Genomic DNA, 15,507 nt, shown 5'->3' with positions numbered 1-15,507 from the left:
AGAAATGGCTGTTCTTTCTTGTTCAGCATGAGAAATGGTGGTGAGGTACAAGAAGAAGGTGGCTGAGCAGCCCATCAGGAACGACAACCGAGATATTCCCGAATTGCGTTCTCTGTTTTCTCGTTGTGCTTCAAGAAAACAATGACTGCACCGACTTGTGCTGCCTTAACAATAGTTAACTTTGGTTCCATATTTTTTGGATGTCATATTTCTTTTTAATCCTTGCACCGGATAAGATGACGACGAGTGAGATCCGTTAGTGTAGACATGTGTTGAAAAGATTGATTTCTGGATATGATTGATCGATAGTAAAAAAATATAAAATAATTAATATTAATGATACGAAAAAAGATATAAATAATAATAATTATTATAAATACAAATTTAAATATTTCGAACTTAACTAACCATATGATTTTGACATAAGATTCATATAATCGATCCAAAATAATAATTGAGACTTACAACCTTATTGTTATTATTGTTGTATAACAATATATATATATATATATATATATATATATATATATATATATATATATATATATATATATATATATATATATATATATGTGAAATGCAACTATATTATATTTGAAAATCAGATATTTGATGACCAAAAACTAAAATATTAAACTCAAATAAGTTGGTGGCGGAGGAAAAATAAGTGAATAACAAGACTTGTTGTTTTGATATGAAAAGGAAAAATAAAAATAAAATGAATGATTGTAAAACAAAATAAAAAGGGAGCAAAAACTCAGTGATGAGAGAGCCAAATGAAGGAGGAAGTTGAAAAAAAAAGATAAAGAGAAGACTATATTTGAAAAACATCCCAATTTAGTATCACACTAGAGGTGAAAGAAATTTCAATATTAATAGCATGCGTTTGTTTCCATACACCTTTATCCTAATCCGTAACTACAAACAAGCTTATACCCATCAAAAAAATCCAACTGTTATTCATCATCCTACTTCGAATACATATCCATATCAAATATTCTCTCAATGTTATCTAAAAATTTCCAGTATTTGATCCATATACAGTGTGTTTTCACCTACTCCCAACGCATAAAGATCTGCTATATATTCTTCTTGCTTCTTGAAAGACCGAAATCAGATCCATGAAATTTTCTCTCTTCCCACAATATTTTGTTGGAGAATAATAGCATGTAAAAAGCGGCAACTGAGAAAGCTCAACTTAGAAGTTTAATTAACCGTAGCAGTTCTAACTACTACGGTCACACTGTGCCATTAGCTGTTCTAAATTCAAGGATTGGAACTCAAAGGAGCCATCTAATTAGAAAACAGCAAAAGTTATTCTTGTAGAAGCATGATAGATAATAGACAAAAAAATAAAAATTGAGGACTCGAGTTCCTTGCCTACACCAAATCAAACATGTACAGACAGCAAATGCAGAGTTGAAAGCCACTTTTCATCCCTAACTTAATAATCTTACCAGAAAACTGCATGATTATTGTTATAAGCAAATGCTTTACTGAAATAAAATAACAACAGATAAGTATCAGAGAAGCATTTGTTACTCTTAGGAATCTCTCCTCTGCCTATGGTGAACCTTATTATCTATTAAGATCCATGGAGGTGTTAACTGTGTTGTCTAAACTGCTAATCTAAACGGAACAGCACCATAACATGTGGTTTGACTGGGTTTAAACTAAATAAAAATGATAGATTAAAAAGAATTATGAGGAAAAGAGATTACATGTTGGTTTTATTATATACCAATAATATTTGTTCTCATACTAAATCTATATTGCATTTGCATTCAAAGTCCTAACAGTGATCATAACCAGAGCCTGTTTATTTGTTTATCTAGTCTGTTCTCATCTCACCACAAATCATAACTTTGAGAAATTAGAGAATTCCTAAGGATATATGCTGTAGGTTGGCTTATATAAATATGGAAGTTAAATAAAACTGAGCCAAACAATAATATGCCAGTTTGGTTTGGTTTCTACAATGAAATGTTTTGGTTTTGAAATTCTCAAACAGCAATTTATCTGGTTCATAGTCCCGTATATAGTAGTATACACCAGACAAGACCAGATCAAGCAGCTTGAAACTAATGTGAAGAGGACTTATACCTACGATGATGCCTCAGCACCGATCCTGTTTCACCAGCTTTTGAAACTTGCCTTGCCCAGCCAAATTTGACTACAAATATCTGTCATCCATCCATATCTTTTTTGGCTGTGAACTCATCTTGCAACAACAAATATTCCATTAGAGGGACAATCCTGCTTTTGCCATATCCAGAATTTCCCCATGTCAACAAACTATTGTTGACTAGGTTTGCAACTCATTCGTAAATGTAGGTTATAGTAATGCCTAAACTATGTTTGCGCCTCCATTAAAACTCTCAAGTAGTCCACAAAGTCATGCAACTATATAGATAACTTAACTTGCCCTGTCCAGTCTACTCCAATTATCAAACTTATTACCGGTGTCAACATGTAGCACGCTTTGAGATAGAAGAAGACAACAGGACACCTTGGTACAGACATTCTGCCGATGCAGCACTAGCATGACAGGGCTAAGATTTCATTGCTCCAGTCTGCACCACTGACCATGCTAATACAGTTCTAGCCTTGAAATTGCAGAACTCGTTCAAATATCTAGCCAATATATACAATATAATATCAAAAAAGTGCATCTGCAGTAAAATTCCTAGGAGTTGGACCTTAGCCTGATATCTCTTTATCTATTAATTTTAGAAGATATAGGCACAATACACTCCTTCAAAAAAAAAAAAAAACTCAGCTTGCTCTGTCGATTCTACTCCACTTATGTCTCAAGAATTAGAGCTCAAATCAATTACAAACATAGTGCAAATCAAATCATTAGTTAAGCTGAATACGTTGCAGATAACCCTTGTGGATTAAGAAATGAATTTGAAAATGGCATGTGATCTCAAGAAATGCAACAAGCTTAAAAATCACTAATAAAAATATGGATTAGACTGATAGGAAGGGCACATTACGGTCTCACACTATACGTTCCTCAACAGAACCGTCTAACCCCAGCATTACAAACCCTGTTCACGGAAGTTCATCAAATAAGAGCCTCCTTTAGTTCAATATAAGAGATGCAGTAGTAAAAAAGTTGTTGCGATGGCAAGAGAAAATTACAGAAGTTGCAATTTTGATCCCTTTTACTGCGTAATGTAGCAGAACTGAGGATTCTTCGGCCCAAAATGCTAAGCAGCTAAAACCCTAAATTCCAGAATATCACATAACAAGACCCAATAAAAACTCAAAGGAGCGGTTCAGATCGGTACTAACCGATTTCGAGGACACAAAATCCTTAAGAAGGCCCACGCGACTTGTTCGGCATCGAAGGGGCGGCCGATCCGGCGGTGCCTGCAGCCGCCGCCGAACCCTCAGCCTCGACGAGCGTTCGGAGGCGTTCTCGGAGGGTTCGGACGCGGTCCTCCGTCCGCCGTAGCTTCCGCCATCGGTAGGCGAGGTAGGCGCTGAGGCTGCCGTAGACTAGGATGTACGAACCCCACACGTACGGGTACGTCTCGGCGTGCTCCTTGATCCTCCGCCATTCATCCTCTACTCTCCCTTGCCATCCAAGCGTCCGATCGCTCGCCTCCCCTTCTCCCTCACCGGGCATTAGCCTCGCTCTCGTGCGTTTTTAGGGCAGAGAGGGGCTGTGGTGGACACATATATATATCATCACGGATAAGGCCAACATCGTCATGTAAAATATGAGGGCATTTATGTAAATCAGAAGAAGTCTAGACGGCAAGGGCACGCTGAGACGTCCTCCCAAAGGTATCCATGGATTTACTGAGATCGATCGATGAAGCAAAGAAGTGTTGGATTCTGAAACGCCTGCTGCTAAATGTTTCGATTCCTCTTCCGGCATCAGCTTTCGATACTCCAATTCTCTCGGCCGGCAGATGATATAAGTTGGCGCCGGAGACCAAAGGTGGATGGATTTACTGAGATCGATCGATGAAGCAAAGTAGTGTTGGATTCTGAAACGCCTACTGCTCGATGTTTCGATTCCTCTTCCGGCATCAGCTTTCGATACTCCAATTCTCTCGGCCGGCAGATGATATAAGTTGGCGCCGGAGACCCACTGAGCGGTGGTGACTTAATGCTCCATCCGAAAGCTTTAGCAAACCACTGAGCGGCGACTAAAGATTGGTGGCAACAAAGGCAAACATTATTAGCTTCTCCATGAAAGACTTCCTCACACCACCGACAACTCTTTGTTAAGGTTACACATCTAATCTTATTATTATTAATGATTATAGTCCAAATAATATTAATATTATTTCTATTTAAGTTTTAAGTCACTTTCCTTTTCATCTTATTCTTAAAAGGGTTTATATTGTTATCTTTAAAATTTCACTATCTAGTAATCATAATTTTTTTCTTCTTTCATTTTTTATGATAAAGATCTAATATCATAATTCGTCAAGTATTCACTAGGTATAAGTTTATAATTCTTATAAATAATATTATTTATATTTCTAGTAAGAAAAAAATCTATATGACTATAATTTATAAGTAATTAAATATTTATATCTTCTTTTAAAATGAGTGTTTATAATTATAAGATCATATAAAGTTGTAAAATTTAAAACCATACCATCATCTTTATTTCTCTCTCCATACCATAACTAAAGTTGCTATGCATCCTTTTATATTAACCATTTGTTTTTCCTAAATGATGATTTAAATATTCTTAAATTATTAAATTTTTTATTATAAGCATTCCTCGAATGATGTTACTTAAGCTTTCTCAATTTTTTTTTTTCGGTTGGATCATCTAATCTAATCTGAGAGGCATAAGTACTAATCACATTCAAAATATCATATCCTTTCGTAAGTTTTAAAATTATGATTTTATCTATAAATATTTTTATATTGATAACATTATTCATAATATCTTTATCAACAATAATTTTTAAACTATTTCTATGTTTAATTTTTCAGTATATCAAAATTTAAATTTAGCACTATTAACCTCTTCATAGTTTTTTTTCCCTTTGTTTTGCCTCTCGTAAGTAAATAATATTTATTCTTCTTTTGATCATTAGTATCTATTATTTTTGATATGTTTTTATATATTCCAAGTTACTAATTTAATTCTTAATTCTTGGACTAACTTATTTAGGTCCAAAATAAATAGATAACCCTTGTCTATTTTGCATCACATTTGGGTACTGATGTGATAGATTATTTCTGAGCGACATTTTAGCCCATCATTTATAATTTAGGACACTTAGATGGGAAAGTGTCTCGCGTTACTTTCCGGTGACAACGTAATTCTATACTGGAATTGATTAAAATCCATGTTTATAAGTTCTAACATTGTTTTATATTAGTTGTTAGTGACTTAACGTAACTCTTCATATTTTTCATCCAGGCTTGGGACCAATATTAACAGTATTATGCATCTTTTTTGTTATAAGTTTTTAAATATATTTTTACTATAAATTTTTTTTTATGTTATATAATATATAAATATAATTAAAATTTTAAGTATATTTTTAATTTAATATTATTTTGGGGATAATTACATATTATCTTATGTAATTAGACCTCATTTGCATCTCAATCTCTAGTTTTAAAAAATTTACATTAGAATCCATAAAGTTTTGAAAGTGAAATATCTATCTACAAAAGCATAAAAACAATGGGTAAAAAGATAATTTTATTGTTTCAGTTAATAGTGACGGACGACGTTGGTGGTGACGGATGACGACGTCATTGGGGGCTATTGTTGATGAGAAGAGTGATCCTCACCTCTCATTGTCGTTCTCCTCGTCTACGATAGTCATCCGCGACCTCTAGTAACAACATCATCCGCTATCATCAATTCAAATATTAAAATTATTATTTTTATTTATTATTTTCATACTTTCGATAAAATTGATGGAATTAGTGTAAATAAAATTAGTTATTTCACTTTTATAAGATTGTAATATAAATTTTTTAAATCTAACAATCGAAATATTAGAAGTTTTAACTATTAGCCATTTGTTTTGTCACCTGATTCGCTCGTCATCCAATCGGTGTACCAGTGACACAAGGTTTGTGGGGCCGGATAACGATGCACTCGTTGAATGGTTCCTCGGTTCAGCGAGTGGTGGTGAGCGTCCCTCCCCTTCATCCAACGTCTAAGCTTAAGCTCAAGATGGGCCTCCCAAACATCGGAAGAGGCGAATGTGATGGCCGTGTCCTACGAATCTAGCTTTGAATCTCTAACGTAGCACCGTGAATATGCCGTATCCTCGCTGTCTCCATGTTTGCTGATTCACTTATATACTGTGTTGAATTTGTCATGGTCAGGGTCAAAGTCACTAATGCAATGCCGTCACCCATGATGTCATGGATCCATCTTTAAATTATGCTTGAATTGGATTATTAGTGTCAAATCTTTTGACACCACAAAAGTCAAACAAACAAAGAAATAGTTGGTTTTGTGTCGTGTTTGTGTGGGTCGAAGCGCCAACTTGTTCCGACTTCTCATACCGCATATCTTTGCTTGACTTGACACAACAAATCGGACTCCTCATTGGCAGTAACTCCCGATATATATATATATATATATATATATATATATATCGGGAAAACGTTATTCTGCATCACCGATCTACATTGTAAGATGAGGGCGTCGTGTAGCGTAACAGACGGGGGCGGGGGACGGGGCGGTGGTGGAGCCCGCGACGGAAGATGGCGTCCATTTCCATCCCTAGCAATGCTTCTTCTTCCTCTTTAAAGCTCTCATCCACACTCCTCGGCTCTCTTCACGGATTCTCCTCTCAATTCCCTCTCCTCTCTCTCTTACTCTCATCCGATGCCCCAGGTCGACTGCGATACACGAACCCCACCGCCGCCGGAGGAGAAGGAGGAGGAGGAGCATGATCCTCACCTCCCGCGAGTGTCATTCGAGGTTCCCGTCGGGAGGAGTGGCGGTGGCCTCGGATACCGCATCTACGATCGCGAGGAGTCCACCAAGGGGCTCACCAACCCCAAGTCCGGCCAGGCCAACTCCAAGTCCCGGTCCAGCTCCGAGCGCTTCTCCGTCCCCCGGAAGCCGCCCATCATCGGCCTCCCCGCCAAGGTCCAGACCTCCGGCTACGGCGGGCGGTGCACCCGGCGGTCCACCCAAGGCCGGATCTTCCCCAAGAAGGGCGGCCGCGGGGGAGGGCGGAAGTCGGCGGTGCCGGAGAGGGAGCCGGGGTCCCCGAAGGTGTCCTGCTTCGGTAAGGTCGGGTCGGAGAGGGCGCGGGCGCGGCGCCAGCTGGAGCAGCAGCGCGACCCGGTGGTGGAGCCGGAGGTGACGGGCTGTTGTGCGGGTTTCATGGCCATCCTCGGGCTGGGCGGCGGCGGACGCCGCCAGCCGGAGGTGCCGGTCGAGAAGAACTCATCGCCGCCGCGGAGGAGCATCTTGGAGAAGACAGTGAAGAAGGCGTCGAGGGAAGCAACAACGGCGCCATATCCTGCGGGTCCGGGGTCGGGTCTGGGAGGAGGGATGAGGCGGTTCTCGTCGGGGCGGCGAGCGGCGTCGTGGGGAGAGGAAGCGGAGCTGGAGGCGAGGAACCGGGAAGGGGCGGCGACGGTTGAGAAGGACGACTAAGCGGGGCCCGCAACCCTTGGGAGTAGCTTCTTTGTTGCTGACTTTTATGTTTCTCGCGTGTGGAAAATTTTGGAGAGCGGTGCGTGAGGTGAGGTGAGGTGAGGGAAGTATTTGTTTGTACAGTGGAAGTCAATAAATAAATAAATAAATAAACAAACAAAACGTGATGGTTAGGATGTCGGTGGCTTCACTGTCAAAGCTTGTCATAGGGAGGAATCGATTTAGAATTGAAATATAATGGAATCATAATCGAATTCTATTTAGGATCTGAAATCGAAATCGAAATCGAAACCCGTCGTTTCAAATAGATTTCGAATCGATCATAAAAATAAAGCCCACCACCCCTCGAGCTTCCAACAACTTCATACCAGACCGAGCATGTCAAACCACGAGAGAAGGGTAATTAAATGCATGATAATCTTAAAATTTTATTTCGTATCGTTGAATCCAAAAATTAAACCTGATCGATGGTGATTATGTTTGTGTGTGATCCAAATCAATCAAAAGATGATTTTTTTTTCTTCTCCCTTTGATATCATGTTAATTGCATCTTAAGGCTTGTGATCACTATGTGGGCCTCTGCGGAGGCAAATTTCAGGCCCAAATAACGAGATCCATGGAACAATTGAGCCTCGTCTTGTAGGATAAATTGTCTATTGTGTGATGCAGCCCCATCCGATTTTAATAACGTGCACTTAGTTCTTCTTGTTTGTTTGCTGAAGTTTTCCGATAACGGTAGATTGAATCTATTCTATAATCAAATTAAAAATATTTATCATGGTATCACATTAGATAATAGCAATATTATGAGTTTCTTTTTGTAACTCCTTCGTGCCGATCTCCTATCGCAACTCCTCTATAGCATATTTACCAACATCTTCGATCGATGATCTTCCATCGTTGTGCAATCTTGCATAGTGGGTGTTCCCTTTGCTCCTACCTACTACCTTGCATCTTCACCAATATTCTCGTCCCCTTCACGTCAACCTCTCGGCGATAATTTATTGCCTTCCACTATCCTTTGGACTATGCTATGAACACTCGTGATCGAAAGAATGACTCAAGAAAAGAAAAAAAAGGAGCGCTCTCTTCTACACATCTCAGATTATATTCTCCCATGTCTCTTCCGTTAGATTATATTATTCCCTATGCACTTCTCTATCATCTGCACATCCAAACCAGATCACCAGTTAGTTTTGAATTTTTCTTATCCAAACCAGATCACCAGTTAGTTCTGAATTTTTCTTATTGGATCACAACATCTTCTCAATATATCATTCGCTTCTATTTTAAACTCCAATTATTGTTTCCTCATAATATAATAATTTATCTCAATCTAGAGAACTTATATATATTAATTGAGTAACTCTAATTCACTTCAAGCACTCCAAAGGTGGCAACTATGCATCTTGAGACGAGCATAATTCACCATTCTCTTCTTTGGATATGATATATTACGTTACATTGATAGCTCTCTTAGTTGTCCATCAGAAAATATTCAAATATTAGGAGAACCCATCCCATTGATAAATCTTGATCACAAGTTATGGTTATGATAAAATCCTCTTATTCGATAAGTTATTCAAGCCTCAGTTGTAAGTTTCATAGCATCATTAATCCCTTCGTGTAACACCACAACGGAAGTATAGTCTAAGTTATAAATCACCATCGCTAATCGCTCTTGCACTTACATGCTAAGTCTTTTATATAATCTAATAAACATAACATAAGAGAAAAATACTATTATTGATTATATGTAAAATCTAAACATTATTATAGATACTTTAGTTTTAATAGGTGAGTAATGATCAAGTCATTGTTCGTACTCTCACTAGCATAAAATGTATCTGAAATGAATATAAGGAATTAGCGATAACAATGTGACTCATCAATATTATTTAAAAAATTATATGATAAATTGATTGTTCATAACACTTATTTGAAACAAGAAAAGAAGAAGATAAGACTAACTATCATAATTTAATTCAATCAAAAATTTAAAAAAAATGATAATCAAAGTAATTAAAATGTTAATAAAGGATTGAATAAGATGTTTCTCGATTCAACAACCCCGTGACTTCATCCACTCCCAATATCCAAACATTCTTTATAAACTATAAAAAAATATTTATAGACTTTATCGAGCTACAAGAGCTAAGTATTTTTTAAGCAAGGCTTAGCATTTGAAAAGTCTTCTTCCATAGCGAAACAATCACGTGACATCACACGCAGGGAAAAAATCACTGAAACAATCTCACTTTCGCATGCCATAAGTTGATTTACCTATGACGCCAAAGCATCAATCATTTAAGCATTGTGGAACCTTTGGATGGTATAAACCAATTGGAGCTTCAGCTATACATCTAATAATAGATCTCATGACTCGATCATACATACAGTCGATGGTACAAAGGGCACTTTTTGCGTAATTTTATCTTTGATCATTTACAATTTATAAAGTTTATCAATTTTATTTTATAACATTCTATAAAGTATTTGCTTCAATATCTTCATATATAATATTAAGTTTCACTCCCATTAATCCCTCACTGCATATTTCATAATACCTAAAAAATAATATTTACTTGAACGTCGACTTATATGATTTTATACAATCACAAGACTTACTTCCACTAATTCTCACAAAATGTTAATTCATCTGGATAAACATATAGGTTATAGGTTCCACAAAATCAACTAAATTAAGAAAAATAAAATCCAAGAACACACAATTATTGTCGAACCGATTTCTTACGATTGTTCCATGTGTAAGTCAATATTCTTACGTCTAATAACATGCTTGAGACTAAACTAATAGCGTCTAAACCAATTCAAACTTCCCTTTCCAATGAATCCGAGGTTGCGATTGCTCTTTCAATTTGTCTTAACTCGGAAACAGATCCAATTAGATGAAGGTCCGAAAAATCCAGCGTCCACGTTTACACATTAAGCAGCAGAGACACCAAAAGAAAAGGTAGTGACTGACTTTGGAACACTATAACTCCCACCAAATTGTCTATACAATAATGAATCAGATTATATATATATATATATATATATATATATATATACTAAGCTCATCCAATTAAGCTCATCTATCTAATACTCTCTCTCTCTCTCTCTATCTGTATATAAGTAATCTATTCGAAAACAAAGCATAAGCACCGGGAGATCGTCCATAATACGCACCCATGAACAGCCACAAGCCGTATCAATGTCTGATATCTGCATCACAAACAACCATAAAAGCTCAGAGAGAATAAATTGCCCAGCACATCAGAAGAGCATCAACCTTTAATCACGGGGGATCTTTCACGAGATATGAAAGGCAAAAACGAAACATCAGAAGAAAAGCTTGGGCCGTGGACTACAAAAGGTGCAGCTTTCGTGTGGCCGCAGACAACAAGAATATGTGGCTTTCAGCAAGCCAAAATGATGCATTCACAGTTCGGCAGCTTGCCAAACTTTGCTTATACTCTGGTCGAATATTAACAAAGAGGTTCAGACATCAACGTCGAACCTCATTTTTGCTGAATGGATATCTACAAAGCAAAGAAAGGGACAAGGATATGATCAAAGGAAGATAGCATCTTCCCCAAATGATTGCTGCAAGTCAAATGTGACAAAAAAAAAAAGGGCCTTACTCTAATATTCATGTATGAACAGGTCAAGAAAGCTGTAACACAAGAAGAATATCTTCTTTACCTCCAGGTCAGGATAAATTTATGATCAATCAATGCTCGCAACTACCGACTATTGTAAGGAAGAGAACAACTTATATCATCATGACCATTGCGAAGATAAGGATGCCGAACCGAGACCATGCCTGCAACATAAAGAAACTATCAGTTTGCATTCTTTGCAAATGAATGTTTCCATTTTGCACATGAAGCATGAGCATTCATTTTGTTACAGAAAAAGGCAAGAATAGGTTTTCTACCAAAAAGACACCATTCCTGAATTTTCAAGACAAGTGAAAATCTATGTCAACTCTGGAAACACATTCTCAACCAACATTTTGCCCACATGCAATCACTACTTCTTGCCCATCTTGGTACATCAAACAGAGCTAGCAACTTTGGAAAACCCCCCTTCTTAGAAATTCCACACGGGAAGAACAAAAGAAAGTGTTCCTACTTTCTACCATTTCCACACCTGCATGTTCTTGGGCTTTGCATTAAGCATTAAACCTAGTCGATAGACACAATTATCCTAAGGCTAGATGAGCATGAAGTCATGGTGAATATTAATTGTTTCGATGTTGAAGCCCGTCACAAGCAACAATATCTCTTTCATAATATTCCCGAGGGAAATTTCTTTTGACACATTGTGCAAATATTCATTATCTACAAAATAGCAAAGTGAGAAAGATGAAAAGATGTATCATCAGTCATATGAACTTTTAGGTAAAGCACTGAAATAGAACAAAAAATCAATCATGAATTGCAAATAATTTTTTTCCTCACCATCAGTGTTGCAGAAGATGGCGAAGATAGCAGGGCGTGATCTTGAAAGCCGATATCATAAACAGGAGTTCCATCAGGATAAAAGAGCCCATAGTTCCTCTCTGACGTTGCACCTGGTTTTAAATCTTCATTAAACAGAGCAAAAACATGTACGTTAATGGGCACCGTAGGCTTCATCGGCGTGCCTTGGTTCATTGCAATTCTCCTCAGCAGATTCCTATTGTACTTTGCAGCATTCTCCAGTGTTGCCCCAGTCTCATCGGGGTCTCCTTTGGAAGGCCATCCAGTTTCAGATATTGCAACATCAATGTCTGTGTGACCCATTGCTTTGATTGCAGCATAGACTGAATCGATCTGAGCAAACAGCATATTATCATAGGTTAAATTCGTGTTTGGATCAGTGACTCCTGGGTTGTCCTGAAATAGTACATACTCCAGGGAAATACGGTCGGGGTTCCCTTTGTAAGCAAAGAAAGGGTAGGCATTGATGAGGAAGGGAGAGTTGATTTCAGAATGGAAGTTGACCAGCGGATGTATGTACTCCGCAAGATCTTCGCGAAAATAACCAGAGGAAGGAGGATATGAATTCCCTAAGATGGCAACGGAATGTGCTGACGAAATGTTCACTTGCTTGTCCAATCCGAGGGCAACAAGAGCTTGATGTACAGACTGCATCGCTGGGAGAAGGTTTTCCATCAACACAGTGTCACTGGTGGTCAGAACTTCATTTCCAACGGTCACGCAAGTTATTTGAGTTTGGTGAAGGTAAGGCTGGACATTCTGTTTAAGCCATTCCTGGGCTTTCGTCTGGTCGGTCATGTTCAGGATGTTCTCGTTGCCGATTGCAATGATAAAGTCGATGCTGGAGTTGCCGAAGGCAGTCAACACTTTAGGGTCAGCATCGTAGAGTTTTACTCTGCTGATGTTGATGGACTGGAGAAGCTTAACAACACTGGTGGGAGATGGTAGGTTGTTGGCTATCTGCCCATAGTTGATTCCAACGCCGACGCCAAGGGTCTGGAGAATTTGCCCTGCAGAAGAGTCTCCTTTAGTCGAATTACAATGGAATTAAAACACACAAGCTATGCTCTTGAAGGAAGAACTACTTTGTTTTAATGGACTCGATGATAATACTATATCTTATGCTCCAAATTGAAGCAGCGTTTATCTTAAGCAGCAATTGAATGCCCTTTCTCTAGATTAGATTTCAATGGAACAAATTCAGGATGATGGCTGCCAGACGAAACATGCTACTCTTATTGCCCCTTGAATATTTAAGAATTTAACGATGAAGAAACCAATCTTAACGACAAAACTTAGCCAATGATGAATGGGCTTAGCACCACATACTTACAGGACATGAACTAGACGATGTTTGATTATATATCTTCATGGCAAACAATTCGATCACAAGCACGTAACAAATTTCATACTGAAGGAGACTATTAATTGAAAAAGAGAATTCTGATCGAGTCAATACACACAACACTAATAATCCGACTTTGTGCTTCAAGATATGAAAACACCAAGAAGAAACGTTAAGAGTATATCCTAGAACCGTAAGGAGAGGTCCCTGGTGGCGTATCGCAGGTTAGATCAAGAAAACCCACAGAACAGAGCTTCGCAAATGACTTAATTACCACATGAATCCAAGAACCGGTCACAAAAATGTTATGAATCGATAGTATAGGAGACTGAATCCATATTTTAGATTGGTTATCTACAAGGATAACACCAGATCTGTGTGGAAAAAGGAGAAGGCATGACCGCGCCTTGCAATATGAACCCCAAGATCTCACCTTTAACCGAGGAATTACTGATGGAGCCAGGACAAAGACACTCACGACAAAAATCAAGGGATTTCCAAGGGAATCAGCGAAAGAAAACGAGGGTTCTATGAGAAAACATACATAAATTTCCCAACAATGACAAACGGCTGCAAGTGTGCAGAAAAACGGCGAGAAGAAGAGATCGGTGCTTGCTGACGTCCATGGTGGAAAGAAGAGGGAGAGGAAGGTTCGAACCTGAGAAGAGCACGCCGAGCGCAAGGCAGCAACCGAAGCGAGAGAAGACAGCCACGGCCATTCTCTCCGCCCGACAGTAGAGGCAGCCACTGCGGTTGCCCTTCCTCTATTCCGGTTTCGGCTCCCGCGCCCATAAATAGCCTTCGACGGCAGTGATGACGACCGCAAGCCGCCAGCTGACACGTGGACGCAGCTGTCGTGTTGCCCTCCTAGTCCGATTTCTCCTCTCTCTCTCTCTCTGTCTCGGTCGCTCCCGTCAGGGTGGGCGAGCGGTCGCGGACTCGCAGTAGAATTCGACCGTCGTGGCGTGCAGATTCTTCCTCCGCCCAACGCGACAATTCACCTACGCCATGTTTTTATTAGGGTTAGGGCTGCTAATGCGACCGGTTTACAATTCACACTAACATGGCTCGAGTAACGGGGTCGGGCAGATTCAATACGTGGCATGGATTGAGGGGAGCGGAGGTGACGTCATGCCGGCAGAAAGGACGGCTTGTAACCCGCATGATTACTTCTGTCACGGAGAAAGGGTGGGCCCACAGATGCGAGGCGAACCTCATAGGTGTATGGGAGGCGAACGTCGTTTCTGTCGACGAGTCCAAATGGGGATCGGGTCCCACAGAAGCGGTGCCGTGTGGGGGTGCGTGATCGCCGTCCAATCCCGTTGGTCAAATCCGACAGCCGGCCAGCGGGACCGACAGCTTCAAGCATCCGCAGCAGTCTCACGAATGCGATCGTTCTCTGTTCCTCGAGAGGCTCGTGTCGCTTGTTTTGACTCCGCCAGACCGCCTCGCGTGTGATCACTCTCAATAAAGGCAGGTAGGTTTGACCGCGTGATGATATGATGATTTTTAAGTGACGAGATAGCGAAGAATTCAAGTATGGGAGCAGCTCAACAATAATATAAAATAAAGTACGTGATGTGTTTGATCTTCTCACCCATTTGGTTGAATAGAAATAGGGTCATCTTCTCACCGGGTGCAGTCAGTAGGTATAATTAATCGACGATAGATATAGACATATAATTTTATCTAACATGTGAGTTTAAAAAAACATCTATAAGGATAAAAGAGACTTGATAAATTTATGAACCATCGATTCTCATATATCTTAATCAATGTGAGACTGAATGATTTTATCACAAAATAAATAAGTAGGATATGATAACATTCGAATAATGATATTCTCGAATTGATATTATCGAGAACCTAGTGATTCAATTTTATAAGAATTGATAATTCTTAAGTTAATCAAAGTCAGATCAATATCAAAAAGAGAATCTCAATTAGCATAGACCCAATTTTCAGACAATTTATTTTTGACTTAATAGTTTACTTGTATCTCTAAATAATTATATTTATCTCTTTCAATATTCTTGGATCAGAGAATTGGACTC

The 15,507-nt window shown here is 38.9% G+C and overlaps 3 protein-coding genes across 4 annotated transcripts; 1 reads left to right on the top strand and 2 right to left on the bottom strand.

Annotated features, from left to right (window-relative positions):
- Positions 1–2,947: 2,947 nt before the first annotated feature.
- Positions 2,948–4,155, bottom strand: LOC103972469 (uncharacterized). The gene has a single exon (XM_065133234.1). It carries the CDS (start codon positions 3,635–3,637, stop codon positions 3,323–3,325), a length of 315 nt encoding a protein of 104 aa, XP_064989306.1. The 5' UTR covers positions 3,638–4,155; the 3' UTR covers positions 2,948–3,322.
- Positions 4,156–6,659: 2,504 nt separating this feature from the next.
- Positions 6,660–7,797, top strand: LOC135627455 (uncharacterized). Its single transcript, XM_065133563.1, has one exon. It carries the CDS (start codon positions 6,839–6,841, stop codon positions 7,619–7,621), a length of 783 nt encoding a protein of 260 aa, XP_064989635.1. The 5' UTR covers positions 6,660–6,838; the 3' UTR covers positions 7,622–7,797.
- A 2,660-nt stretch (positions 7,798–10,457) lies between these two features.
- LOC135627024 (glucan endo-1,3-beta-glucosidase 14-like) lies at positions 10,458–14,270 on the bottom strand. Of its 2 annotated transcripts, XR_010492519.1 has the most exons (4): positions 14,112–14,270; positions 12,088–13,118; positions 11,327–11,447; positions 10,458–10,846 (listed from the first exon to the last, which is right to left on the bottom strand). XR_010492519.1 is itself a non-coding variant. In XM_065132953.1 (3 exons), the coding sequence occupies exons 1-3, from the start codon at positions 14,170–14,172 to the stop codon at positions 11,397–11,399; spliced, it is 1,143 nt and encodes a 380-aa protein (XP_064989025.1). In that variant the 5' UTR covers positions 14,173–14,270; the 3' UTR covers positions 10,959–11,396. The 2 variants fall into 2 exon arrangements, 1 of the variants encoding a protein (XP_064989025.1); XM_065132953.1 differs by lacking the exon at positions 10,458–10,846 and having other exon boundaries at positions 10,959–11,447.
- Between the last annotated feature and the right edge of the window lie 1,237 nt (positions 14,271–15,507).

The sequence above is a fragment of the Musa acuminata genome, chromosome BXJ2-11 (genome assembly GCF_036884655.1).
Source record: "Musa acuminata AAA Group cultivar baxijiao chromosome BXJ2-11, Cavendish_Baxijiao_AAA, whole genome shotgun sequence".
Lineage (NCBI taxonomy): Eukaryota > Viridiplantae > Streptophyta > Magnoliopsida > Zingiberales > Musaceae > Musa > Musa acuminata.
The sequence above is the reverse complement of the archived record's forward strand: the minus strand, read 5'-3'. Positions and strand labels throughout refer to the sequence as shown.